Source organism: Dreissena polymorpha, chromosome 2, assembly GCF_020536995.1.
Source record: "Dreissena polymorpha isolate Duluth1 chromosome 2, UMN_Dpol_1.0, whole genome shotgun sequence".
In the NCBI taxonomy this organism is placed as follows: Eukaryota; Metazoa; Mollusca; class Bivalvia; order Myida; family Dreissenidae; genus Dreissena; species Dreissena polymorpha.
This window is the reverse complement of record NC_068356.1, coordinates 105,471,186-105,499,097: the sequence shown is the minus strand read 5'-3', so window position 1 is coordinate 105,499,097 and position 27,912 is coordinate 105,471,186. Positions and strand designations below refer to the sequence as shown.

Sequence of the window (27,912 nt, the reverse complement as noted above, 5' to 3'; positions counted from 1 at the left end):
CTATCTTTTCTTGAAATTTATAGCTTTTATATGTTCTAAACCTTAACGGCAGTATGCTACATATGTGTTTCTTACGCACAAATTTGGTATTTAGATAAAGAAATTATTAATAACATTGAAACATTTTCATCAAATCCTGAAGCTTTGCAATGAGGAACACAACAATAAAACACAATAATTACAGAGGAATGTATACAAGTCAGTGATAAACTGATATGTACCGCTGACAGGGAAAATGTCTGTTTACCTGTTTCAATTCACTGGCGTTATGTTGTCGATACAGTGTATATTAGGTTGTAATTTTTAATAAAATATGTTAAGTCATCATCATTATTTTTTCGTTCTAGACCGTTTACATTCCAATCGAAAGTTCTAAGTTCCTCCTGCCGTTCCAATTTGAAAACTTCTCTGAATTGGTCACCGCTGTTGTTTCGTAAAATAAGTCGGGAGCCGGTCCATTTGACTTGTTTTCTTGCAGATATTTTTAGTTTGCACAAAGCGCTCATTTGACGGCGGTTGGTAAGAACGGTCTTTGTTTGTTGGATTTTGATGCCGAGACCTGTGTTCTTAAGGATGTTGTACTTTTTTGTTGATGTTGTTTTGATTATCTCGCGTTGTCTTTAGTAGTGGAATTTGGCAACGTTTGGTCTTAATTTGCCCTGCTATGGTTTGCCTAGCCTGGGCACTCGGTCAAGTATTATATCGTCCACTATTTGGAAATGTTCTGAAATGATTAGTTTAACTAGTTGCTTGCAATTTTCTTGTTGTCTTTCATTGAAGCCATAGACAATCAAATTTCTCGTATGCTTCTACTTTTTAGGTCGTCTGCCTTTGCCTCTAGTTCACTTTTTTCGTTTTCATGTCTGTTAAGATAGCTGATATGTCCGAACACTGCCCTCAAAGAACCTTTAAACTTGAATAAGTTTCCTTTATGATTTGTTTTGATCCTTCCATTCCACTGTTTGTGAATTGGATTGCGTTTTTGATATCCACGAATTATGTGTCTCTCGTTTTAGATTGCTTTAACATAGTTTCTACTCGCGGCATTTATTCTATCAACGAGTTGTTCGAGTTTGTCTAATTTAGCGACTGATAGCTTTCTAAACTTAATGGCATGTATATTTCAGTCGCCTATGGTGATGGAGTTGTTGGTGAGGTAGCATAGTAAGGATTTCTTGTGGGGTATTGGTTTGATCCATTAGTGAGAATACCTTGTTGATTAGGGGTCATGAATTGCAGATTGGGTGGGTGGTACTGGCCGCTGTATGATGGGGTGGCAGGTAGAGTGCCATTTGAGGTCGCTGTTAACGTACTTGTTTGAATGACAGTTTTGGGTGGTGGGCTATCCGCCTTGATCTGCAACTATTTAGGTTGATCGACCACATACTTTGGAGATGCCTCTCCTTTGGGGAAGAGGACAATTACAACGAGCGAGGCATGGTATAGGGGAGATAACCCTTGGTTATGGTTAGGTTAGGGTTAGTGTTAGGGGTCTAACCCTAACCCGACCCCTAACACTAACCCTAACCCTAAACCTAACCCTCTAACCCCCCCCCTTTGCGCATTACAATACCATGCCTCGCTTGTTGTCGTTGTCCGCTTCCCTCTTCTTTGAGCGTTTCTTTCCACTTTTATGTTGTACTTGTTTTTGACCTTTTTTGCCATTGGTTGATTTAAAGATGTTAGTTATAACTTGAACTGGAAAACACACAAGGAACGCGGGGCGATCACATTGATAATCATCGAGCCAGGTTTTTAACAACTAAGTATTGATATTAGTTCACTATATGGTTCAATTCACCTAAATACACCTGAACTTCCACGATGTTTACGATGTCTTCGATGTTCCGCGATTTTTACGAATATCCAAAGTAAGTTGTGTCTCTAACTGATATACCCGACACAATTTCACAGACAAAGGGTATACATATATTTGTTTCTTACTTCTTATTTCTTAATTAAATCACTTTGCCATATTGATCAATATAACTGTACTCAATGTTTGTTAGTGTGGATGTGGGAGTGGGGGAAGATGGTAAACGACGCCCATGGATAATTATTGCCATTTTATGGAGACGTAGACCAATATAGTCATAACGGAAAAACCTAAACAAAACACTAACACTATTTAACAAACAGAACAAACCAAGCGATGCTACGAAACATGAATGAAATATCACAATAATAACACTAATTCACACACATTTCATAATACAAAATGTTCAATGAAAGAAAACAGATTAACACCTCACCAGGCTGGATTAAAGGAAGAGCACTTGACGGTCTTGGCAAATGCAAGCGTGGAAAATAAATTAACAATGGAATGAAACAAGTTATATCGACTGATCAATGAGCATCTTCCATCGGACTAAATTTTAATTATGATTGGACATCAAAACTACAGGTACTGCATCAGCTTTCATGGGTAAACGCACATTATAGAGAAAGGATAGAATTTCCAAAGTAAATGTATGCTATATGAAAATGAAGACAACACATTGACGTGTTCTACTTAAAAGTTAATTCTTTCAAAAATATCAATAGCCCAATGTATTTTTCACTTTAAATATATGTACCTGAATTAAATTTATACATTTCGAATCAAAGTACCGAATAAAAATAATAGCCGTAAGTTAGTAATCCAATACAGCGTTTTTACTGATTTTTTAAATGAATGCAAACAAAAGCACCAAACGGCACACGATTGCCTGCTGACGTTATCACTTGATTGCCTCATTCAGTTTAAAGACTCGAGTGTCTTGGTATATTGAAATGTAGATTCATTAAAACTAGTTCTTCTGGAATACGTTGAGCTTTTATACATGCAACTCAAAGCTTTCCCTGGTAAATGCAAAAACCATGGCAAAAAGTGACCAACGTATGTCTATAAAATTGAGTTAAATCAACCAAATATACCGTATCAAACACAATACTTGAAACCATCGTCATCAAATTGCGTATCTTTTGTCGAGCAATGATGAAAAAAAAATCTTGATAACAAAACGTTGCATTAAAATACAATTACATAAGATAAAGCAAGTTAATAAATGTGAACACAATGTTATAGTTCTATGTGAAGGTGTAACATTGTGCACGCTGATTTAATTTAAATCGAGGTATATATCGATATTAAGTCTGGTTGCTCTGCTTTTGCATTGAATTGTTTAGGAGTATCTCGGTAGTGTAACCGTGAAATATTACAACTACTATCGATAAAACTACGTTAATTAAGAATAATTTATTGTAATATGTTTTGTCTATTGCTTTATGCCGCGAGGCTTGCCAAGCCGTGTAGGTATTTCTGAGACAAGTGCATTCATGTCAGTAGAGATACTAACATACGGAATCCGGATAATGCCATCTATAATCGCGCCCTTTCATCAACGGCGACACACAAAGCGATACACGATATTTTGCGCGATACACGAAGCAACGCGCGAGAATGTACCACGAAATATCACCCTTGTGTAGGAAGCCCAAAAGGCAATATATCGTAGTAAATATTGCATTTCGCTTCGTGTATCGCGCAAAATATCGTGTGTCGCTTCGTGTATCGCGCAAAATATCGTGTGTCGCTTTGAGTATCGCGCAAAATATCGTGTCTCGCGTTCAAAGGGCGACACACGTAACACGAAGCGTCACACGATATTTGCGCGACATACGAAGCGATACACAATATTTCGCGATACACAGAGACACGCGATATTTGTACTGTGCGAATATCGGTGTAATAATATCGCCTGTCGACTCTCGCGTTTTCAAAAAATCAGGGGAGACAAAACGGGGATATTTTTACGTCGGGCAGCCATATTGATAACAAATGGTTAAAAATTACTGTAACACCGTTTAAAAACGCGAGAGTCGACAGGAGATATTATAACAGCGATATTTGAACAGTACAAATATAGGGTGTCGCTTCGTGTATCGCGCAAAAATCTGAAAATAGACCGCGATATACGATATTCGGATAATATGGGCGAAATTGAAGAATAAAATATCGTGTATTGCTTCGTCTGTGGCGCAAAATATCGTGTGTCGCTTCGTGTTTCGTTAGCCGCACTTTTCACGCGAGACACGATATTTTCCACGATACTCAAAGCGACACACGATAGTGTGCGTGGTACACGAAGCGACACACGATATATTGCGCGATATACGAAGCGACACGCGATATTTATCACGATATATCGCCTTTTGGGCTACCTATACAAGGGCGATATTTCGTGGTACATTCTCGCGCGTCGCTTCGTGTATCGCGCAAAATATCGTATGTCGCTTCGTGTGTCGCGCGAAATATCGTGTATCGCTTCGTGTGTGGTGCGTCGCCCTTGATAAAAGAAGGGTGAGATTATAGATGGGACTATCCGGATTCCGTACTAACATAATATTCTTTACATAAACTGTTGAAGAAATCCGCACTATCTGTGAAAATTTGTTTATTCCAAACGATAATTTTACAATTTTAAATTCTACTATAATTACGAGTACACGTTTCTGTATCGGCGTTAACACGGTTGTTTAGACGTACAAAAACAATTAATTTATCGTGTCGATGTCGTAATAATACATTTATACATGTAAAATAAACATTTTGAAAATTATATATTAAATGGGTGCTCATGCTTTTTTTTTTTGTCGTCAACTAATTTCAAATATAGATGACAAATAGACCAAACATATTGTTTTAACATCTGCAAATTTGGAAAGTAGGTCGACAAATATCTTTGTGCCAAAATATTTGTTTTACTATATTAGCCTCCCCCTCCCACCAGTAAAACGCGATTTAATATTATTGATAATAACAGACATGCAGTGTGGATGTTTGATGACATAGACATGCGTACAGCAACTAATTTGGTAATCAAATGGACCTTATATGACATTGTTGAATATTCGTATTAAGTAATACTTATCCAATAGCTTAAATATTGAAGAGTGAAGTCAAATTTTTAAATGTTTGAAAATATAGCGGCGGCGGCGGTGGCGGCTGCGGTGGTGGTGGTAATGGTTACTGTTTTAAGTAAATATTGACACATATGCTCACATAAAGGGTTATTAGCCTGGGTTGTAAATTTCCTGGGTTGTAAATTGCCTGGCTTGCAAATTGCACTCAGCGATACACAAAATTCCCCTGGCGGCATGAATTGGTCATATTTCTAGATTTAAAACATCTTGCGTGAAATGATTGTAATAAAATGATATTTTCATGTGAATCTTGGTGACATTAAATGTAAGCAAAGCCGTAATAATAAAAAGAATAAACAACTATATTGAAGCTAATTTATGAACCTTTAAGCCCATGTTCAGCGAAAACAGTCCATGCTTAAATGGCATCAGCTCTTGTAATTTATAATGACGTTTCTTAATAGGGGTATTCCACTACGCCCCGATTCCCAAAGATTTGCCCCGATTTCCAATTTTTTGAGGTCGGGGACATTCGTAGCTTAATCGGCGAAGGTCCTTAATCATTCGTTGCTAGTCGTGGGCCGGTCGTGAGTTACCGAAAAATCGTGGCCAGATTTTAAAAGTGTTTAAAAGTTAGCCACAACCTCCAAGACTAAATTTAATCGCAGTTGACTCGTGACAGCGTCGTAGTGCGTTCTTGGCCGTCGTAATGGAATCGTAGGTAATTCGTGACTCAATCGGGAAATCGGTGATCACGTGATCTGTCTACGAAATAGCTACGACTTTGTCAAGACTCTCACGAGTTCACCCCGAGTCAGTTGCGAGCCCGCTAAGATTCTCGCGATTTAGTTATGAAACAGTTACGATTTTCGGAGGATGGGTGTAGTATGTAAACAGAACTTACCGTTTTTTTTCGACCATTCAGTTGTAAGGGCTTTGTATGAATAACCAATTAGGTGCCGCTCGCCTTCTCCTCCTTCTTAGTGTGTCTCTTGCCATCAACACTAGGTGTTGATGTTCAAGCTCTAGTGCAAATACTACGGCTGCTCTTCGTCGAACTTCGATTTTTGATTTGGCGCCAAAAAAGGAATGGAGGCCTTCTTACACATGTACATGTACGAAGAAGAATGAAGGTCACATTGTATAGAATGATCAATATCAATAGATATTGGCGCCTAACTCATGGGTGCGTTCGGTGAGGTCCTAGCTTAGTCGTGACCGATCTGCATCGTTCGTAGTACAGTCGCAGTAGATTCTTACACATCGTAGTGAAGTCGCGACCCTATTCGCAAGACTTCAACCGAACGCCACTATTTGTCGTAACTCAATCCTACCAGTGTCGTAACTGAATCGTAGACTGTCACGAGTCTTCCCGATTCAATAAATGTGATAGATCGTAGCAAATCGTGGGCTTGTTTTCGTAGTGGAATAGGGCCATAAACCAAACCCTATTTCGACTGAAAACACAATATAATAAAATATGTGGCTTTTTTTGTTCAAAGCTCTTGATTCGAATAGAGCCTTACGTACGCTTAGTACGAAGAAAGTGTAGATTTAATGATTAAGCCAGAGGATTTACACACTATCACGATTATTGCAATAATGCAATAAATAATCTATATCTTTACAAAAAAACTGAGTTTAATAAGTTATTGATAGAGTGTGTAAGATATTAGTTAGAAACAATTTCTGCATAATTAATGTGTTATGTGGTCAGTGCAAATCAGATTCGCGCTTGATAATTGTCCATTTTATGAAGTTGTTCGTTGGCTAACTGTCCATGTAATTCATTTAAGATTTGGGTAAATGTTCATGCAGACCCGTGTTTAAGAATTGTATATTTTATGAAGATCTGCGTTGAATATGTGTTTATGAAATGCAAATCCACGTAAGATAAGATAGTTGATGTAAATGTTGTGCAGATAGGCGGATACTTGTCAATTCATATGCAGATCCAAGCGGGGTAATTGTCTATGTTATGGTGATCCACGTTGAGTAATGTTCAGTATTAAGCAGATCACCGTTGGAAAATGATCAATGTAATGGAGATCAATCAAGTTCTTTGCACGAGACTAACGAGTGAGTTGCCTAATGATCCTTATTATGTAAATAGAACTAATAAATTGACACGTTGGAGAATCTTAAATGTATATGCCGAGTTCATGCACACTTCTATGAAAATCGACAAGTGCCCATAAACATCTCGAATAAATCTATTTCTTGTTGTAAATTACTTGTAACAGTAAAATATATATGAAGACGAATTTGAACCCAGAAAGTTTATTGCAATATTTATTCAGTTAAGTGCTTGTATATTGTTTGAGTAGCGCAGTTTAGTACAGTGCAGTGCAGTGCAGTGGTAACAATTAAATTTTCTCAGTTGAGTACGATATGGCGTTGAAATGGGCGGCGCTTGTCGACGTTTTGTTTAAAGGGGCCTTTTTACGTGTTGGTAAATTGACAAAATTAAAAAAAAGTTGTTTCAGATTCACACATTTTCGTTTTAGTTATGATATTAGTGAGGAAATAGTAATACTGAACATTTACAATGCTCTAAAATATCAATTATATGCATCTTTTGACGATTTGAATACCTGAACATTATAAAGCGTTGCAACGCGAAACGATTGAATTATTTGGCAAGTTCTGTTGTTTTCGTGATATTTTGGGAAACTACGAGGAGAGAATTGCTTATATAAGTAAAAATACATCCGCTTATAGCATGAGCACGGATGGTTGAGTGGTCTAAGCGGAAGACTTTTTACTCCAGGGCTCCAGGTGTCAGTGGTTCGAGCCCAGTTGAGGGTTAATTTTTTTTCTTTTTTTAAATTGTATTATTTTTTAATGGAGATTTTTAGGTCCAATGTTAAAATGTATCAATATAAAGCATTTAATGACAAGCTTCAATACTTGCCCAAAATCTGTGAAAAGGCCCCTTTAAATGTATACGCACGTTACTGAGTCAATTTATACGTGATCAGTTTATTTAATGTAACCCGACCAGAAAAATCACCCACCAACATGAGGATCGAACCCGGGACCTCCCGGTTCCAAATGAGGCAAACACTCTCCCGCGTCGCTATAAAAGCTAGCTCATATAGCAAGGCAGTATAAGTTCTACTTATACCGAACCCTGCTACATTAATACACTGTTATATGGTTACATCCTGTTTTACACATACGTAAGCTAACAGACAGTAATCATAAATCCGCTTTTGCAAGTACGGAGCGATATCGGGAGTTTTTTTTAAATGTTTTTTGAAGGCTAAAAAACATTGTGCGATGCAATGATTGGTTTGTTAACAAATCAGGAAGTAGTCATGTAAAGTCGAAATGACGACTGAGATCTTTGTATATCGTATATATATAAATACGAGACACATAACTCGTTTTATTATGCCATTGGAAATGCAGCAGTGATGGCAAGCTTTGAGTTGTCGATTTTACTGTGCGCACTTTGGGCGTTTTCTTTGTCAGCAGGTAATGAATTTTTTTATTCGAGTTAAATTTCTAAAAATAAGATGCTATCAAAGCATAATTATCTCTTGCAAGAAAACTTAAATATACACAGAATAAAAGTGAACGTGTTCATTTCAGACAACATAAGAATTCGTATACAATGATGTAATGTATACTAATTTGTTGCCATAAGCATAGGTATTTCAATATAATGGAAATGATTACTTCTTATACCGAAATTGAATGAAAATATACTGTTTTTTTAGTGATAAATTCCAGTGATCTAAATAAAAAAAATAATTACTATTCCGCTTTTTTTCTTCACAAAGAAATAATCTCGACTATGTAGATGTCCTCGATTTGTTACTGCGGACAGTTTGTGTTTATTTACCATCTTTTCCTTCCAGTGTATATTACTCTACACATACAGTAATATTAGGAATAGATAATGTTCCCACAGAGTATTTTTCTTTCAAGAAATGTACTTATACTTATTGTTGTAAATTCATTTAACGCTAAACAGTTTTGATATAGTTATGCGAATGCTCTTTCATTAAATTCTTTACCTCTTAGATACGTATTTTGACCTGTTTGTAATCCCTTAAAAAGTTTCATTTAATTGAAGACCTTTCTTACTACATTCAAGTTTTAAAGGCTTCAATTCCAAGTTTTAGATACTGATGAGCAGCAAACAGCATACAACCTGAACAGAGTTCGAGTTACTCGCAGGCTGTTCTGGTTTTATGGTTGTTGCAAAATCCCTTTTCACTTTGCTCTTATGGGGGGAAAGGGTTAAGTATATCTCAAAAAGGTTATTTGTCATACAAAGGAACACGATATTCCTATGGTAACTTGATTCACATTTATTTAGATGATTAAAGCATATCAAGTATCATCACGCAGTCGGTTTGGACCAATGCGTTTGCAGATCAGCTTAATCACATGTTTTCAAGATAATTGTACACTTTAAACCTTATTTTAGAAGAGCAACGCTTTGGATGAACTGATTGTCTCACAATATTGTAACTGTATACATAACAGTTTTTTTGTATAAATGCACTATAGGAGAATTCTAATGGAAGAGTAAAAATTATCCCTGTTTTTTTAAAAAAACAAACAACGTTGCCCTATTTAATTAGCAGTATCAAATAACAGTACTGTCAGGTGTTGTCTCACCCTTTAGGAAATTTTCTCATTTTTGGGATCTCTTTTTTCCGACATTTTTGTCCTTTTAAATACAGCAAGCAATATGATATCAAAACTAAAATCCGAAAATGACAGGGGTGACAAATTCGACATTTAGACTTTACAATTAGGACTAGACATAGAACTAAAAAGATATGGTAAGTGTATGAGTATGTACAGGCTACAACTGATGGCTTAAATCACAAAAAAATCGAACTAAGTGAAAAACCGTGTATTTAGCAGTGTTAAATTCCATGTCATATTGGACTGATTTATACTTTAAAAATATTACAGTTATCTAATTAAAAATATTCTTTATTTGAAGAATAAAATCTATGTATTTGTTGGTGAACACGGGTCCAGAACCGGTTTTTATTGACTTTTGAAAATTACGCTACACCGTTGCACTTGTACAGACAATATTTCTTATTGCAATCATATAATAATACGCAAGATGCGGAGGTTACAAGTATCCGCCTTGTTGGTGGCAAGACGCCGTTCTCTGGTCGCTTGGAGGTGGAGCACAACGGAACATGGGGGACAGTGTGTGATGACGAGTTCACAGTCAACAGCGCAAACGTCGTCTGCAGGATGCTCGGATTTACGGACACCAAGTAAGATGTGATTAAGCTGTGTGTGTACCGTACTGGCTAACATATTTTGAGAATATATACTTGTAAGTTTCGTTAACATTTTGTTTACCTAATGTTTTACATAGCATCTATTTTGAAGGTATGCTGAAGTTGTCCAACCAAATGTTTACGGTCCGGGATCAGGATTGATCATGCTGGATAGTTTAAATTGCCATGGAAATGAATCAGACATATCTCAGTGTAGCCATGAATCTTGGGGTGTCTCTGACTGCGAACACTCCGAAGACATCGGGGTGAATTGTCGTACGTATGCTCCATATTGCATATTGCGTATGTGAGGTATAATAAAAAAATGTAATATACCGCAAAATATGTTACATGCACATTGATATATTAAGCAATAAATATGTATTGGATGCACTGTGATATTAACACATACCAGGCAGTGAGTCACGTCTGTAAAAAAAACTATTCTCTTTTAAGTTACAAAATATAGTATAAGTAATACATGATGTTAATAAAATATGGGGGGGGGGGCTGAGATTTCTCGCCACCTTTCGGACAACACTATAACTATAACAATTAGTACTTAAAATAATGTATTTGTGCTACGTATCATTTAGTTACTTCGATACAATTTCGACTTTCTACGATGCTATTTTTAATCCATAATTAAACAGCAGAAATATGTTAATCTGTATTCAAAATATGTTTAAAACAATTTGGAGGACTGGAAAGATTTGCATTCATACATAGTACAAATGAAATAAAAAATCAACCGAAATTAAAAATAAGATATTAAATGAAATAAATAAATATGGTTAATTATATTTCTCTTTAATTTACATACACTATTGAAAGTTATCAAAGACAAAAATAGTTTAAGTCAGCTACGGTGCAAGAAATAATTAAATATCCATTTAATCATGTTTAAAGTTTTGCCTCCATATTTTTGAAATCTCGTATATCTCTTACATAGCGATACAATTGTATTCTTTGCTTTAACGTCATAAAGGCAATTTCTACCATAATAAAATGTTATTCCATGAATTCCGCTAATATCCGTTAACAGTTTACATGTATTTATAAAAATGTAAAATCGTATACGTGTATGTTTATAAGACACGAAATTGCGATTGGCATCTGGTTCTACCACACACGACGGTCAGGTGGAGGTGAACATTTTTGGAAGCTGGGAACCAATATGTGCCGACAATTTCACCATATCAGAAGCCAGGGTCGTCTGTGGCATGATCGGATTCAGCTTTAAGTATGGACCTTTTAGATGAACTGATAGATGTTGTTATTCTCGTGATAATTGACGTAGCTGTTAGATTACTTAATAAACGCATATACAATATCATGTATGCAAGTTACATATGTGCAGGGTGGTGATAAAGATCTGATATCTGTCTGCTTGTTCACTTATTTGCACTAATCTGGCCTTTTTAAAAGCTATTTATGTCTTAACACGATTTTCCTTTGAAACGGCATCGCATCGTGTGTGGTTTTTGTGTTGAAGTTAATAATGATTGCAATTACCATCTATATTATTTTCTACAAAATATTAGGCACATCATTCATATGCATGTATAAGTCTACGATTTGGGTGTTCTTATATATCCATTTATTTAACATAGTGTGTTTTAATTGTAAAATATCGAAATTCGCGTGACTGAAACAGCTAATTTAACTTTCATTTTAAAGATTTTAAAGATAAAGCAGGACTAAGATTTTTTCACGAAAAGGTTGCTAAAAGATCACCTTTCTCTTGGTCGTCAGCTGATCCGCATAGGAGGCATATTTTATGATGTATTCTTTATGAGATTTCTAAACGAGCGAACAGTGTTTTCTAAATACTTATTAATTTGCAGTCAATGGCGCATGTTTTCTTTAATTAGCTTAAAGCGTTTCAGTTATATCTACTATAATGATTTTGTTTAAATATATGAATAATGTTTACATTTAGCGGCGCAGAGTTAAAAACATCCAACATAGCAAGATACAACTTTTTACCTTCCGCATACACATGTGAAGGATATGAAATAGATGTATCGATGTGTCAGGAGATAAATATTACCTGCTCACAGCCATATGCCGCTTTTGTTAATTGCCGTAAGTTTTTTTCGTTATATCTACACACTTTGTGCGAATATTCGTTTGTTACTACTGACGGTAATTGTGTAATGTTGTTAATTCCTCTGTATTATTTTTTTATTTAGGTACTCCAATTCGGCTAGTGAACGGAACCAGTGCCCAATCAGGACGTGTCGAGGTGGAGTACCGGGGTCAGTGGGGGACGATATGCGATGACGGCTTCGATGACCTTGAAGCAAAAGTCATCTGCAGGATGTTGGGTTTCAGTGATAAGTATGCGCATGCGTAATTAGTAATCCTATAACAGCTAATCATTTGTATTTACTCGTGGCTTGAATAGCAACTATGTATTCATTAAAGGTTTATATTATTGTAATGGCTCGACAATTAATATTAGTATTAGTGTTAATCCTTTCAATTGATTATTTATTTCTCAGAGAAGCAAAAGCTTATGGGGGTGCATATTTCGGAGCCGGAACTGGGTCCGTTACAATTGACGAGCTTCGTTGCCTTGGTACCGAAGAAGACATTTCTGATTGTAAATCAAGCGAATGGCTGTCACCAAACAACTGCGGTCATAACGAAGATGCATCGGTGGAATGCAGTATGCGTTCACATTAACTTATCATGCATCATTTTATTATTAGTTATAAGTGTTTATGCAACTATGTTATAATATAAAAAAATGTGATACATATTCAGTATTTTATTGCATGGAAAAAGGACTGCATTAAAAATTATGTCAATTCATTTTAAGAATCTGAAGTTCGTTTAGTAAATGGCCCAACAAAGTTTTCGGGTCGGCTGGAAATTCTGACTGGATCTGGTTGGGAAACGGTATGTTCTGACCTGGTAGACAACAAGACTGCTATGGTGGTGTGCAAGATGCTAGGATTTGAAGGAGGGTATAAACTTGGTTATCTATCATATTACCTTACATGAATGCATTGATTATTATATAATGTATCTGAATAGTAAATGCCATACTGACAACAAATCTCGTATGGTTTAGGAACATAACTCTTACTCATGTCAACATGTTTTAAGCTGATAAAAACTTTCAGAAATATTTCCCTTTACGATGATGGACGATTTGGAAGTGGCGTCATGAAAACGCATGGCTTCGACTGCAATGGGAATGAAACAGATATTGTCCACTGCAACCCAAACGAGTTTATCCCGTCGTGTTCCAACGGGACTAGCGCTGGATTCAACTGTTGTAAGATACACATGGTTGTGATGAAGTATATAACAAAGGCTTCAAATGGTAGTAACAGATTAAAGGATTGAAATAAATTTCGGTTGGATTCAATTGCTTTTATCAACGTTGTGAATAATTTGGCATTTGTTCCCATAATGAATTTATTTGTTTTGTTTATTCGTAGAACAAGTTTACATGTTTTATTAAATATGTTTCATATTCAAGTCTAAAAAAATGAAACGCACAAAATATGGACTTTACATGGCATCGACATAAGGCTACTTTAAAAACGAATTACACAAATACATTCTGCTAAAAATCTCATGCAAATTACGAATAACAATGTAGTTAGTTCCCAGTACACATGATGTATTGCAATCCAATACTATTATTTAAAACTAATTCTTATATTCAATATAGTTACTATTAGAAATAAGATAACATAGGCTTATCGAAATGTATACCCGGCTTGAAAATGTTAAACAATCCACACCACCACAGAGTTAACAAGTAAAGTCGTTGATGACGCGTAAGATTTCTCAGCAACGCTGTTAGGAATCTTAAATCATAAATATCCAGGCGTACTCTACAGTTTAAACACTTTAAGAACCTTACGCATTTATGATTTTAATAATTGTGTAAATTGCAAGTCAAGGAGAGAAGTTATCTTCAGTTCTTTACAAATTTTGATTTCGTGTTTTAGACTCTATAACACCGATCCGACTTCTCCAAGGAACAGCCATGTTTAATGGAAGAATTGAAATTTACCAAAGAGAAAACTCTGCCAACGGGTATTGACGGATACATTTTATATTCTTTAAAACGTATTAAAATATATGAATATAACGTGTTGAACTGTTAGAGATTGAACCAATAACATTTATAATAATGTATGGTTCAATGAATTTCAGTATTTAAATTGTTTATGACGATTTTGTTATATTTCAGCGATTGGAAAGAAATCTGCTATAATCATCTGACAACAAAGGACGCAATAGTGATGTGCAGAATGTTTGGGCATCCAACTATGTAAGCCTTAGGTTTACGATTTATTTAAGCTAGTTGGTTATCATCATTGAATTAAACTATTGTTGTCATTTTGATAAATCCCTGGGATATCAATCAAATTATAGGAAAAAAAGATTAAATTGATTTTACTTTCATGGAACAAAACTGTAAGTATCAAAATTTGATAAAACTATAATGTACATAATATAAGATCTTTATTGTCCGCGGACGGAAGAAATTATGGTAAAACCATTAAGAACTTGAAGTTCGTTCGGTTTACAGTGATGTTCAATTCTAACTATATAGACACTTCACGTTTACTTTTACTTTCATACAGTTTTTATCACGTAATTATTTATATAAAGGCACAACAAAGCAAATATAATTGAAAATCGAACATGTTACAGATCTTTAATCTCAATAGCATATTACAGATAATAATTCTAGAATCTCTTGATTAGTTTGCCTTTAACTGCCGTTCTCCTCCAGATACCCTACAATACATCATGCTTTCAACCATTACGATTCGAGCGGAAGATTTCCAACAATTAGTGGCTTCGGGTGCTCTGGAAACGAAACAGATATTACCGACTGCACTCCTGACACACACTGGACAGCAACTTCGTGTTATTACAACGACCGTGCGGCGATTAATTGCGGTAAGTGATACTACAATATTCGATTATTTTTTGTTTCTTTTGAGTTATATCTCTAGTCAATATGTCCTACTTGTCTTAGACTATATGTATTGCTAATACAGACATGCTCGCATTAATTTTGTAATGCTATTTCAGGAATTAATTCTACTGTCAGAGTTGTGGATGGACCTTCAATCAAAGCTGGGCGAGTAGAGGTCTTGTACAACGGAACTTGGCTTGGTATCTGTAACCGTATACGATATAGTTCTGGCAATTACTACGATATAACATCGACGGACATTAATCTTCTCTGTAGGCATATGGGATTCAACCAAAGGTGTATACTTCTTATATTTTGAATGCATTTGAAATTCTTTTTTTATTAAAAAATCCCTTACAGGAATATATCCACAATTACAAACGAATATAAACAGGACTATTCGTTTTGTATGCTCGGCCTTATGAAGTATTTGATTGCAAGGCTTGGGGCATGTATTATATTGTTAATATTAATATGCGTTGTATATTTACGTGTTTTACTCTGATATGATCCATGTATTATTGAAAGATCTGCTGATAATGCGTTTTGTGTCTCCGAAATTCAGCACATGTTTACTGCGCTATACTAATGCAGCATGATTTTATGTTGTACGCATGTTTAAATATTCCAAAAGATAACATCATTATTTGATTAAATGTCAATATTGTTATATGGGACAAGAGTATCAATTGTATCACAGTGGCTACTTGGTGGCCTCATATGCAACCCGAAGTGTCAAGGTCATTCCAAACCTCGCATGCAGCAGTTCTGTATCAGACGTATCCGATTGTCGATCTGGTGTGTGGGGTGTTGTGGATTCATGCCCACAGGCAGCAATCGTATGTAGTAAGTAAGATGTACATGTTCATTTAAAAAAAAACTTTTATCAATAATTGATCATAACATACATAATATCCTAATTAATTGCTTCAATCATAATATTCATAGCATCTACAAAATACGTAATAACAAATTATAATAGATATTATAAGTTACACCGTTAGTAACTGACGGTGTATGGGATATACACCCTCAGTAATTGCATACTATACAAGAGCGAAAACGGTGTAACAATAATATCTCAACCGACTAATTGATTACACGGTGGATATGGAAATTATTCGGGGTGTATGGAAAATACTCCATGGGCACGTGACCGCTCTAAACCGATCGGATTAGGTCATTTTTGTAGAAGGTGAGATGTGAATATATAATCAGACAGCTTTCTGTTTGAAAATTTAAACACTCCTCTGTGATTTGACGTCGTAATATGAACTGTTTAAACATTCAAAAACGTAAGGCAAACACATCACAGATTCCTCATCTATCATTTACGTGGATCACAAAGCACTTAGCTTATTGCAGATAGCAGTATCCGCCTCGTGAACGGCAGCAATGAGAGATCCGGTCGAGTGGAGGTGCTGCATCGGGGAAGATGGGGAACCGTTTGTGCTGACGGTTTTAACGTCGCAGAGGCTGATGTCGTATGCAGAAAAGCTGGCATACGACTTTGGTTTGCTTTAAAATATAACCTTGTTGTCATGCTTTTAAGTTTTTAAATCAGTAAGTGTCTATGTAGTACTCAACGATCATAGAACACCAACAAGGCAATAACTCAGCTGCGTAATGTAGAATATTTTTGCCATTTTCTTTCCAGAAATAATAATACTAACATTGATTCAGACAGTAATATTATTATCTTGTTACTTAACGAGTTTATAACCTCCGAAACATAAATTGACGGCAACACATTTAAGACAAGAGTAAGGATGAATGTGGTGAAAAGCGCTTAGATTTGCAGGAATGCGTCAGTGCTCGACGATTCTCCTTTCGGGTTTGGTGCGCATGAGTACCTTCTTAACAACGTATCTTGCGAATCGAGCGAGCACGATATAGGAGAGTGTCAAAGTTCCCCATGGAATGAAACATCTTGCGAAGACGGAAACGTAGCAACCGTTTTATGTCGAGTACTCGGTGCGTAAATATACAATGTACTATTGTTAACCTTATAATGTACTGTTGTTCACTGCATAATGAAGCTAATGTGAACTTGAACGCGAATTTTTGCGTTTTAGTGCCGATAATACGACCATACATTTTTCATTGTATTGCATATTCATATGTGTTTCCTTTATGCATCTCTAGTAAATTTTGCTGTGAATTGATAGACATCAATAAACATAAGGATGTACGCGTTAAGTGGTTTTAAAGGACGACTTTCCATTTCGAATATCTAGCTTTGTAGACGCCATGATGTCTGCGACTGCGTCCGCGTCTGCGATTTCTTAATAAACAGTACAGCATAATTCCTTATCCTGTGACCTCTTGCTACTTGTCATGATTTGGATCAAGGTCAATGTCAATCTTTCTATAACTCAGACGCAGAAAAAAAGGTTAAACGATGCTAACTTTTGATTCCATTCAAAAGTGTAAAGATATAGGACTTTTCATATCTCAAGATAGTATTAGAACATTTCGCTTACGCCCTTACAAAAGTACACAACTTATTTTAGTTACTTTAGCATGCATTGACTGTTCTGTAAGTTGAGTTGTTGCCCTTATTGTTAGTTTAGCTTAGGTAAAGGTTTTGAACTATGTTTTAGTTATGATTGGTTCAAGACAGCATTACTTGTTTCAGTGATGAAATAATTGTGTAACAAAACATTTAGAGTACTGTCATACAGGATATTGGCTATTGCTCAGTTCACTAAGACGGTAGACGGTGCTATTGTTTTCTTGATCAGTTGAACTAAAGTAATTGTTAAACAGTTGTATCACGTTACCGTGTTATTTATATCAATGCCCCGAAACACTGGAAAAGCTAACATGTCATTATGTTCAAATTGATCCATTTAATATTGTGAAAATAAGGCGTTTACTAAACTTGTACGATTATGTTACCTTTATAGTGACTAAGTTAGTGTGGCTAACATATACACTCTCATTATTTATACATCAACAAATGTGACAACGCAATTTCTATATTTAGGTTCTTTCGGATTGACCCCTCCCAATATATTTATAACGGAATCAGTTTTGTGGTTTACATTTTAATACCAATCTCCACGCAGAGTTGTCGTCCCTTGCTCTCACATACAACTCTGCGAAAGGCTCAGCCCTCCATTTTGTCTATAAAATAGATAAAACCGAACAAACGCATTCAACGTATATTTGATTGGATATTTAAGATCGCATGCATTAAATTAAGAAATATGACTTTTAAATGTACGATAAATCGTGCAAAAACTTGCGAGTTTTAATGCAACTCTTTGGAACTAATTTATTGCCCATTTACGCAGATGGAATCATTCCACACACTTCACAAATGTAAACAATTGAACATATTTTTTTTTGAGTGACGTTAGGAATTGCTTCGACGTGTGTATGTATGTTGGTTTCTAACATAAAAATACATATCAATTTTATAATAATGAATTAAGACTGATATAAGATATCATGGTATGAGATGGTTTTCTTTAATGCAGTGAATGCAATGTAACCGTTGTGCAAGAGATTGTTTAGTATTCTGTAACCTCAATGATGAACGCTTGGAATGATCATGACATAAATGAGACGCTTTCATAACAATAGTCCGTTCTGAGCCCAACACAGAGGTGAATGTAATGTAACCGTCGTGCAAGAGATTGTTTTAATACATGAATGTATTAGGGCCTTGGCTTATCCCTGTTTTAATTGTTTACGTTTCTTAGTTGACATTAAATCTTGTCATGTTTTCGCCCTTGTAATCTTGTGTCCGTTGTAGTGATATAAACGCGCTTGTACATGGATATCACCTTGACGCAACATATCAAAGGATAATGGTCGATTTTAAATCGCGTTTTAACACGTGCACGGAACACTATATATGTATGTTCACATACTTTTTTATCGTACATTTATCCTTAAACGTTCATGTGCAGGTGGACTATTTTCGTAGCACACATAGATGTCGGGTCATAATGAACATACACGTTCTGATTGCATGTTCTTATTTACAGAAACACCAATTCGTCTTCTGGGAGGCAAAACACCGTTCGACGGGCGGGTTGAGTTGCACTTTAAAAATGACTGGAAACCAATTTGTTACAATGGTTATAATGGAAAGATCAGCACAGACGTACTTTGCCGTTTACTAGGATATAATTTTTCAAGGTATTGTATATTTCGGTCATTGTATTATTTGTTAATTACGTCATGAAACAAATCCGTTCAAATATTTATTAGTCTCATATCGTTTCTTTGTTTTACTTTGCAGAGATGCATCGTACTCAGACAACTCGTATTATTCCAACTCCTTGCTGGAAAACCTGCGTTGCGCTGGAAATGAATCTGACATCTCTTTGTGTCCTTCATCAGACTGGGGATACACTTATTGCAACAGCTATAAACTCACAATCAATTGCTGTATGTGTCAATTATCTTTCTTTTTTGTTTTGCTATATTCAATTTATGCCAATTGTTGGTATGCGCCTTTTTACCCTATATTGCCACCAATAAAATATGATGTACATTATGCCAATGTCAAATTCATATTTGCTAATTAAATTTGAAAACTTACAACCAATTATGGTTATTCCAACTCCTTGCTTACAAACTTGCGATGTCTTACATCTCGCTTTTTCCTTTCTCGGACTGGGGATCATATAGTTGCTACAACGATGCACTCACAATTTTTTTGTATGTTTAAAATATCACTGCTTTCTGCTTTATGCGTTTTGCAAATTATAGCAGATGCTGTTTTATGCTTTAAATTGCAATTTAAAATATTCGTTAAATGATTGTGTTGTTATATTCCTTGTTGTTAAATAAGATATGAAAAATCGCTTCATTATTTTATTATTTCATCATTCTAAAGATAACACGTTACTTTAATATTTTCAGTGTCCCCTATATATCTTTATGGCGGCTCAAATCCGCATTCGGGATTTGTAAATGTGCAGAAGAACGGACGCAGAGGTAATATGTGTGCTGATAATTTAACTGCTGAGACCCAGGCTGTCATGTGCAAAATGCTGTTCAACATCACCAGGTTTGTATTTTCTAAATAGTTGAAAATAAGATAGGTCATTTGATTCTCTCAAACCGTTTCAAAATCAAAGCTTTATTCGGTTATACTTATAATTGTATGCTGCATAGAAGTGTTTGTTTAATTGATAAGGTACGATTTGTCTATGCAATGCGACTGTACTTTCTATACATGTGATGTATTACTGCATTACTTTATTTACATTAAAGGGATTATACATTAGTTGATCAACCGTATTTCAAGGCTGGGGTTGCGTCCGGTTCAGTTGTTGACAATATCCAGTGCACGGGTATTGAGGACGATTATCAAATGTGTCCATCATCGGACTGGTTTTCAAATTCAAATTGCAAGAATCCAGCTTTTCTAAGATGCAGTAAGAAGCCGTTATTCTTTTTACGATAAAGTTATGCTTGTCAAGAATATCGGACGCGATTTTTATGTTTATAATGATTTGTGTATTGCTTTGCGTTAAGAGAAACATTGACAAAACTCGAATCTCAATCTATGTTAGATACACCTGTTCGTCTCCGAGATGGAATAAATATTTATACAGGAATTGTGGAGGTCTACATTAACAAGACATGGTCAAACGTATGTTCCGACCCTTCACGCAACGTTGTGAATGCACAGATATTCTGCAGAATGTTGGGTTACAATTACAGGTATATTTATTTCTATTATTATACATGAACGTGCGTTGTGAAATCTTGCGCTAATTGAAATGCATTTTAATATTTTGATTTGTGTTACAGACAAGCTCATGCTAGCAATATGACCACGCGCAACATATCCAATCTGCTACTTACATGCGGCGGAAGTGCAGACGATATTTCCAAATGTGAAGGAATCAACGAGACAAATTGCGCTTCAATTCTGTCAATTTCGTGTCGTAAGTATTAAGTTTACTTATGGCTGTGTTCTAGTATAATTACTATCTTCCTGCTTGACCAAAGTCAGTTTATATTGCAAACTGTTATTGTAACGAAAGTCTTATTTTTAACAGCGACTTCGTTACAACTACAAAATGGTAGAACAAGGTACATGGGGCAATTATTGGTTCAACTCGGTGAATATGAGAGCACAGTAAACGGTTTTGATGACGAACAAACTGTAAGGACTGTTTGTAGACTTCTTGGCTTCAATCTAACGAGGTAAAATTGCATTATTGTATATTACACGAGGTTTCTGAATATGATTGTTGTTATTTATTTTATAATACCCAAGTATTCGCGAGTTTATATGGGATTTACGTAGAATACAGAGAATGTATTTTATCCTATTACCAGATGAAAATCGATAGTATAACAACGATCGTATAAACATGACCTTATTGCTATCGCTATTTTTAGATCAGATTTGGGTTTTTCCAAAAATTGGAGAATCTGTTTTTGTCACCTACGGAAAAACTAAATCGTCAAAAAATGTCATATTTGACAGTTATTATTGGAAAATTGTGAGGAAATAATAGGATAAATAGAATGTTATGTGAGTTTTGGATAAAGATCAAGTTTATCATGCTCGGCACGAACCATGTTAGCGCTCGGCAAGCCTCGCGCTACATCGGTTCTAAGCCTCGCATGATAAACTTGATCTTTATCCAAAACTCACATAATATTCTCTATGTACTTAATATTATGCATGCATATGAAATAAAAGTAGCAATCAAAACATATACATAATAAAGCATGTATATACAAGTCACAATTGCTGCTTGAAAACTTATGTACAGTAACAATTATCTTTATATTTAGCAACTACCAACCATCGTCAATGGACTATCTCCGTCAGAAAACACAATACCGGGTTGCACGGTTACAGAATTTAAAGTGTTTTGGAAATGAAACTGACATTGTTGAATGTCTGGAGAGCACAGTATATTCTGGATCAACGGGAACCTACTCAACACATGGGATCAGTTGTCGTGAGTATTGGTGGCCTAGTGTGTTTCATAAACCAAATATACTAACATTACAAGGGTTCATTATGTTTCCTTTGTTAAACGTATGCATCAAAATAATAAGTTATGTTTAGTAGTGAGTAAACGGCTTGTTCAGTTAAGGGTCATTTTCTTATGTTACGCATGAAGAATCCGGAATTGCGATTTGAGATCAGTCTGTAAATGAACCTTCTATATTCGTGTCGAGGATTATAATAGTAACAAAATGAACACGTTATAAGTAAAACAGTTTATTATATTGAAGTCGTTGCAAATGTAGCTGTGGTGTATTTTGACTCAAATAGTTCAACTGATTATTAAAGATTATTGAAAAACATCTTTAGATAGTTACTTATTAATCTTTGGATTTGAGGTTTTGTCTCTCACTTACTGAGACATGTAATATATGCTTTGTTTATAAAAATACAAAAGATAGTTCAGGATTATATTTTTTGGTAAATATACAACAGACTTTCAAATTTAAAACGTGACGGCTGTGCTGCATAAACGTTATCCGCAATTGACAATTAAGTATAAATATTCTTTATTTGTGTAATAGAGACACCAATTCAGCTCACTAAAGGCACAAGTTTTCTATCTGGAAAACTAGAAGTTAATTTTAACAAAACATGGCTGCCAGTATGCTCGGACGGCTTCAGTTCAAATGATGCGTACGTCATATGTCGAATGCTAGGACACACGCATACCAGGTAACCATGCTATTTAATCCTAGCTTTTTAAAGTTTGGTAGTATATGCAATCAAATGAAACTATTCAGAAAAAAGTAATACGTGTACACTTATAAATGTACGCACATAAAATACATTCGACAATTTTCAAACAACCAGAAACGCAACACTGTCATTGGAACCAATCAACGGTACCCTCATCGATGGCGGGTTTTCATGTAATGGGGTCGAAGATGACATTTCGCAATGTGCTGGATACACTGAGAAAACATTGGACGCATGTGGTAGCCAAATGGCGATACATATCAATTGCCGTAAGAATTTATAAATTTTAACGGAAAGTAATTGCGTATATTTAAATAATATTGATATTTTAGGATCTTATTTTAAAAATATCCATAATTCTATATTGTTTTCTATATGTTGTTATTGTAACGTCCATTTATCTGTCAAAATAGTACATATATAATTGGTGTTTCCGTAAATTATCTTTCAATTTTTTTTCAAGGTTAAAAATCTTTTACACATTGCCATTTCGGCAATGTGTGAAACGGGTATGGTGTTTAAATGAGTTAAAAATACATACACACTGGATCACGCTTTTTCTGTTTAACGGAATAATCGAGAGCATATTCCTTTGATGTTATCACACAAGTTAAAAAACAAAATGGAAATGCAGAATAGCTCGTTATGGATATTGCGCATTGAACAATCAATGAGTGTTTACATTTTGTGTTGTATACAAGTTTTGCGCACCCTGTACGTGTACATATTTTTATTTCTGAATATTGTACACAAAAGTGCTTTAAATTTAATTCAGCATATACATTTCTCAATTAGTTTTTTTTCAAAAGAGCTTAAAGCCGCACACCTTGAAATGAAAGCAAATGTAAGTGTAAATAAGAAACATGTTTTATCTATGCCAATTGGAATATATCTGGTGGTTACAAGGTATCAATCCTTTTTTTTGCGCTTTAAAACTTAAAAATAATCGCGTTTGTTGAAATGGGCGTATACGTCTAGAAATCCTACTTTCGGTTTTAAAAGCGGTACCGTTTAAAAAATAATAAATTACTTGCTAACTTGGCTATAGATTTAGTTTTATATATGCCAATTAGAATATATCTGGTGGTTACATGGTAGAAATCCGTCTTTTTTGCGCTTTAAAACTTAATACGTATAGAAATCCTACTTTCGGTTTTAAATAAAAAAATAATTATTTGCTTACTAGGCTATAGATTTAACGACAGTTGTTCACACTTAAAAATAATATCTATATGTATTGATTAAAGGGATTTTTTCACGAGTTGGTAAATTGACAAAATTTAAAAAAGTTGTTTCAGATTCGCAAATTTTTGGTTTAGTTATGATATTTGTGAGGAAACATTATTACTGAACATATGCCATGGTCTAATAAAGCCATTACATGCATCTTTTGACGATTTTAAAACCTAAAAATTATTAAGCGTTGCATCGCTAAACGATTGGATAATTTGGAGAGTTCTGTTATTGTCGTTTAAATTTGTGGAACTAGGAAAATTGATTATATAACGTAGAAAATACGTGACTTATGTATGCTTGGCAGGATAGCTTAGTTGGCTATTGCGTTTTTACATCAGGTGTCCGGGGGTCACTGGTTCGAGCCCTGCTGCGGGGTACTTTTTTTTTTAAATTTTATATTTGATTTTTACTGGAGCTTTTTAAATTTAATGTTTACATTTATCAATATAAAGCATTTAATGACAAACTTCAAAACATGCCAAAATCTGTGAAAAGGCCCCTTTAACATGTATTACATTTCAAGGTGTGTGGTTTTAAATATAGGAAAATAATCAAAATTTATATATAATTTTACAGTATTTGTAAACAAGTATGGATAAAATCATTAACAAAATACAATTTAATGCATCATATTAAAGTGAGATATGCCAAATGGTTTGTTTACATAGAACATTTCGTTATCTTTTTTTCACAATAATTGATTACCACACCCACCGGTTAAAAAGTGCATATTTGTATCAATTTCAATGTATATTTTTTCTTTATAGGGAACAACTTAATTACTTCATCAGCAATAAAAAAATATTCTACATTAAAAATAAAAAACTGCCTTCAGTGATATTTGGTTATGTTTGAGCCTTGACGACAAAGTAGAAACGTACCGTAAAGTGGAAACGATCGTATATCCTTATAAATGCATCAACATGCATATTAAGTCATAAAATTCGAATTACAGCTGATAATGAAACTTTTCTTACACCTCACGCCGTATACAATTTGCTTTAAGAAACGATGGTGCGACTTGCGGATGGTCCTTCGTCAACCAAAGGTCGAGTGGAAGTTTTTTACAATGGTACCTGGGGGCCCGTTTGTCGAGATACAACCAACAGCAATGTGGCAAACATTATATGCAGATCTGCAGGATTCAGATATACGTAAGTGTGTGGTTTGACTGCGATGGGAAAATAAGATAAATAATAACTGTTAAGTATAGTATGGTATAGTAAAGAACATGCTTTATAAATATGTTTCTGGTATTTAGTTAATAACTAACTGGCAACAAGAACAATGCACATATTTTTTATTTTGAACCCTTTAAGACGATGGCAATACTTAATTTAGTATATAAGAGCCTATGGTTATAATTCACACCCTCGTAATGTATAATTAGAAAGAAATGTTGTATACTTATTAGTTAAAATAATTTCCTCTAAATGCAAACTTTTTTTAGAGAATGTAGCAATAACGCTGCTTTCGACTGAATTACGCTTAATTGGTCGTTGTTTATTCAGGTAGTATTTTTAAAGTTCCCTGATTACTCTTAAGTATACTACAATATACCGCGGTACGTACATTAATATTAAAGGAATATTTTCAGTACCCCGATTATTAAATAGTTAACTTAAACGTACCGGGTACTTTTTAGTAGTAGTCGAAAATTGCATACGATTTTGAATTTCTGCTGACGTGTTTACATGTATTTGATTCAGATATGGCCAGGTTCAATCCACGTTCACATATAACAACATGACATTTAGCAACTATACGATATCGCGACTTTTGTGTACAGGATATGAAGAAACCATAACTGAGTGTAGTTCTAATAACTGGATGGCTGGTTCGTGCATTTACTCGGCTCCCCTTGAAGTTGAGTGCCGTGAGTAGATATTTTTGTCTGTCTGTCTGTCTGTCTGTCTGTCTGCCTGCCTGCCTGCCTGTCTGTCTGTCCGTCCGTCCGTCCGTCCGTCTGTCTGTCTGTCTGTCTGTAAGTCTGCCCGTCCGTCCGTCCGTCTGTCTGTCTGTCTGTCTGTCTGTCTGTCTGTCTGTCTTTCCGTCCGTCCGTCCGTCCGTCCGTCCGTCTGTCTGTCTGTCTGTCTGTCTGTCTGTCTGTCTGTCTGTCTGTCTGTCTGTCTGTCTGTCTGTCTGTCTGTCTGTCTGTCTGTCTGTCTGTCTGTCTGTCTGTCTGTCTGTCTGTCTGTCTGTCTGTCTGTCTGTCTGTCTGTCTGTCTGTCTGTCTGTCTGTCTGTCTGTCTGTCTGTCTGTCTGTCTGTCTGTCTGTCTGACTGTCCGTCCGTCCGTCCGTCCGTCCGTCCGTCCGTCCGTCCGTCCGTCGGTCCATCCGTTCGTTCGTTTGTTGGGGGTGTGATTGCATGGACGCGTGTGTGTATGTGCTGTGCCTGTGCGCTTGTGTTTCTGCGTTCTTTCGCTGTCGTGCGAATATGCGCTTATGTGTGTGAATGCCTGTACAATTGTTTGTCTTCCATATCAGGAACCCAGACATCACTTCAAGCGGGTGTTAATAAATATTTTGGTTGGGCTCGACTTCAGTTTCAAGATCCGTACACAACTAAATATGGGACCATTTGTGGAACTGGATTTTCTGCCAAAGAAGCTGACGTCATATGTAATCTAGTTGGTGCCCCGACAAACGGGTGAGATTAGTACAATTTTAAATATATTTTCATACTATGTGATATCAATTAACAACACGATATACTCGATTATGCGTTTTTATATGGTTAAACAAAATACTTATACTAGTAAAGACAGCGACATTTACGTTTTAGAAATGCAACTATCTACCCAAACAACAAATTTGGAAGTCCCTCGTACAGCTTTGTTATTGAACAACTGAACTGTTCTGGCAAAGAAAACGATCTCCAAGAATGTCAGTCCAAGCCTTGGTCTGAGACGTCGAATACGTGCAACTACAGTAACAATGCTGTGGCGATCAACTGCAGTAAGTTTAATGTAAACTGATATACCCTGCCAATATCCGATATTTTTTTTCTTGAAACAAATATGATAAAAGGTGCCCCCTAATTTTCGAACAAAAACGTGATTGATAGTTTGTATGATAATATGACTTTAAAAATCGGACATTATTGTTCACACAAAACAATTGCTTGATGTTGTTAAAAAGCAATACTAGTATGCTTTTATATATAAGTATATGAATAATTAAAATTCATAAAATGTATCATGAGACAAGTTGCCATCTTTGGACCAGCCGTAACGTTTTGCAAATTGACTCTACAATGCAGATCAATACAGGAAACACTTATCACTTAATAATTATCACTGCATTTCCCGCTTTGTCTAGATCAAGATTGGTAATTGGGGATTTTAACCGGTTAAACGCATGACGATCAAGATTGGCCCCCCCCCCCAAAGCATATCAGATTAATCAGTAATTTAATAGCACACCATGCAGTTCAAAAATAAACATTTATACGAGAAAAGAATTTAATTAATGGTGTATTTGCCATCAAACTTGAATTTGTTTGATGTATGATGAAATTAAGAATATACTAGTTTGAGATAAATCCCTTCTTGATTACGAGATTTCAGAATCAAGTATCGTGTAGTAAAAACTCCTGGTTATCGAAATGTATCTCATAATAAACCCATAGGAATTAGTGTAAAACGCCGGTTGCATAGTTTGGATGTACAACTACAATATTAATATTTCATTGATTTGATTTTTTAAAATGACGAATAGTCCATTTTATATACGTTTTATAAAAAAGCTACTAATTTTGACATGCCTCTATACCGTTTTCAAAAACTTATACGAGTACCTAAAAGTTTGGACAAACAGCCTTTTCCAGTTTGTGTAAAATTACGAAGAAGAC

The 27,912-nt window shown here is 35.3% G+C and overlaps 1 protein-coding gene across 2 annotated transcripts in view; it reads left to right on the top strand.

Moving 5' to 3' along the window:
- The first annotated feature begins 8,283 nt into the window (after positions 1 to 8,283).
- Positions 8,284 to 27,912, top strand: part of LOC127868371 (uncharacterized) — a 39,525-nt gene continuing 19,896 nt past the window's right edge. For both annotated transcript variants that reach the window (XM_052410087.1, XM_052410086.1), the window contains exons 1-30: positions 8,284 to 8,385; positions 10,004 to 10,163; positions 10,282 to 10,445; positions 11,265 to 11,412; positions 12,112 to 12,257; positions 12,365 to 12,512; positions 12,677 to 12,843; positions 12,997 to 13,144; positions 13,304 to 13,458; positions 14,144 to 14,231; positions 14,389 to 14,469; positions 14,938 to 15,107; positions 15,243 to 15,423; positions 15,827 to 15,972; positions 16,492 to 16,639; positions 16,928 to 17,100; positions 19,125 to 19,278; positions 19,382 to 19,530; positions 20,008 to 20,155; positions 20,362 to 20,525; positions 20,664 to 20,814; positions 20,905 to 21,041; positions 21,156 to 21,303; positions 21,904 to 22,073; positions 22,648 to 22,798; positions 22,937 to 23,091; positions 25,065 to 25,212; positions 25,768 to 25,934; positions 26,547 to 26,709; positions 26,845 to 27,017. In XM_052410087.1, the coding sequence (XP_052266047.1) occupies positions 8,325 to 8,385; positions 10,004 to 10,163; positions 10,282 to 10,445; positions 11,265 to 11,412; positions 12,112 to 12,257; positions 12,365 to 12,512; positions 12,677 to 12,843; positions 12,997 to 13,144; positions 13,304 to 13,458; positions 14,144 to 14,231; positions 14,389 to 14,469; positions 14,938 to 15,107; positions 15,243 to 15,423; positions 15,827 to 15,972; positions 16,492 to 16,639; positions 16,928 to 17,100; positions 19,125 to 19,278; positions 19,382 to 19,530; positions 20,008 to 20,155; positions 20,362 to 20,525; positions 20,664 to 20,814; positions 20,905 to 21,041; positions 21,156 to 21,303; positions 21,904 to 22,073; positions 22,648 to 22,798; positions 22,937 to 23,091; positions 25,065 to 25,212; positions 25,768 to 25,934; positions 26,547 to 26,709; positions 26,845 to 27,017 (4,462 nt within the window). In that variant the 5' untranslated portion in view covers positions 8,284 to 8,324. The remainder of the gene's footprint in view (positions 8,386 to 10,003; positions 10,164 to 10,281; positions 10,446 to 11,264; positions 11,413 to 12,111; positions 12,258 to 12,364; positions 12,513 to 12,676; positions 12,844 to 12,996; positions 13,145 to 13,303; positions 13,459 to 14,143; positions 14,232 to 14,388; positions 14,470 to 14,937; positions 15,108 to 15,242; positions 15,424 to 15,826; positions 15,973 to 16,491; positions 16,640 to 16,927; positions 17,101 to 19,124; positions 19,279 to 19,381; positions 19,531 to 20,007; positions 20,156 to 20,361; positions 20,526 to 20,663; positions 20,815 to 20,904; positions 21,042 to 21,155; positions 21,304 to 21,903; positions 22,074 to 22,647; positions 22,799 to 22,936; positions 23,092 to 25,064; positions 25,213 to 25,767; positions 25,935 to 26,546; positions 26,710 to 26,844; positions 27,018 to 27,912) is intronic.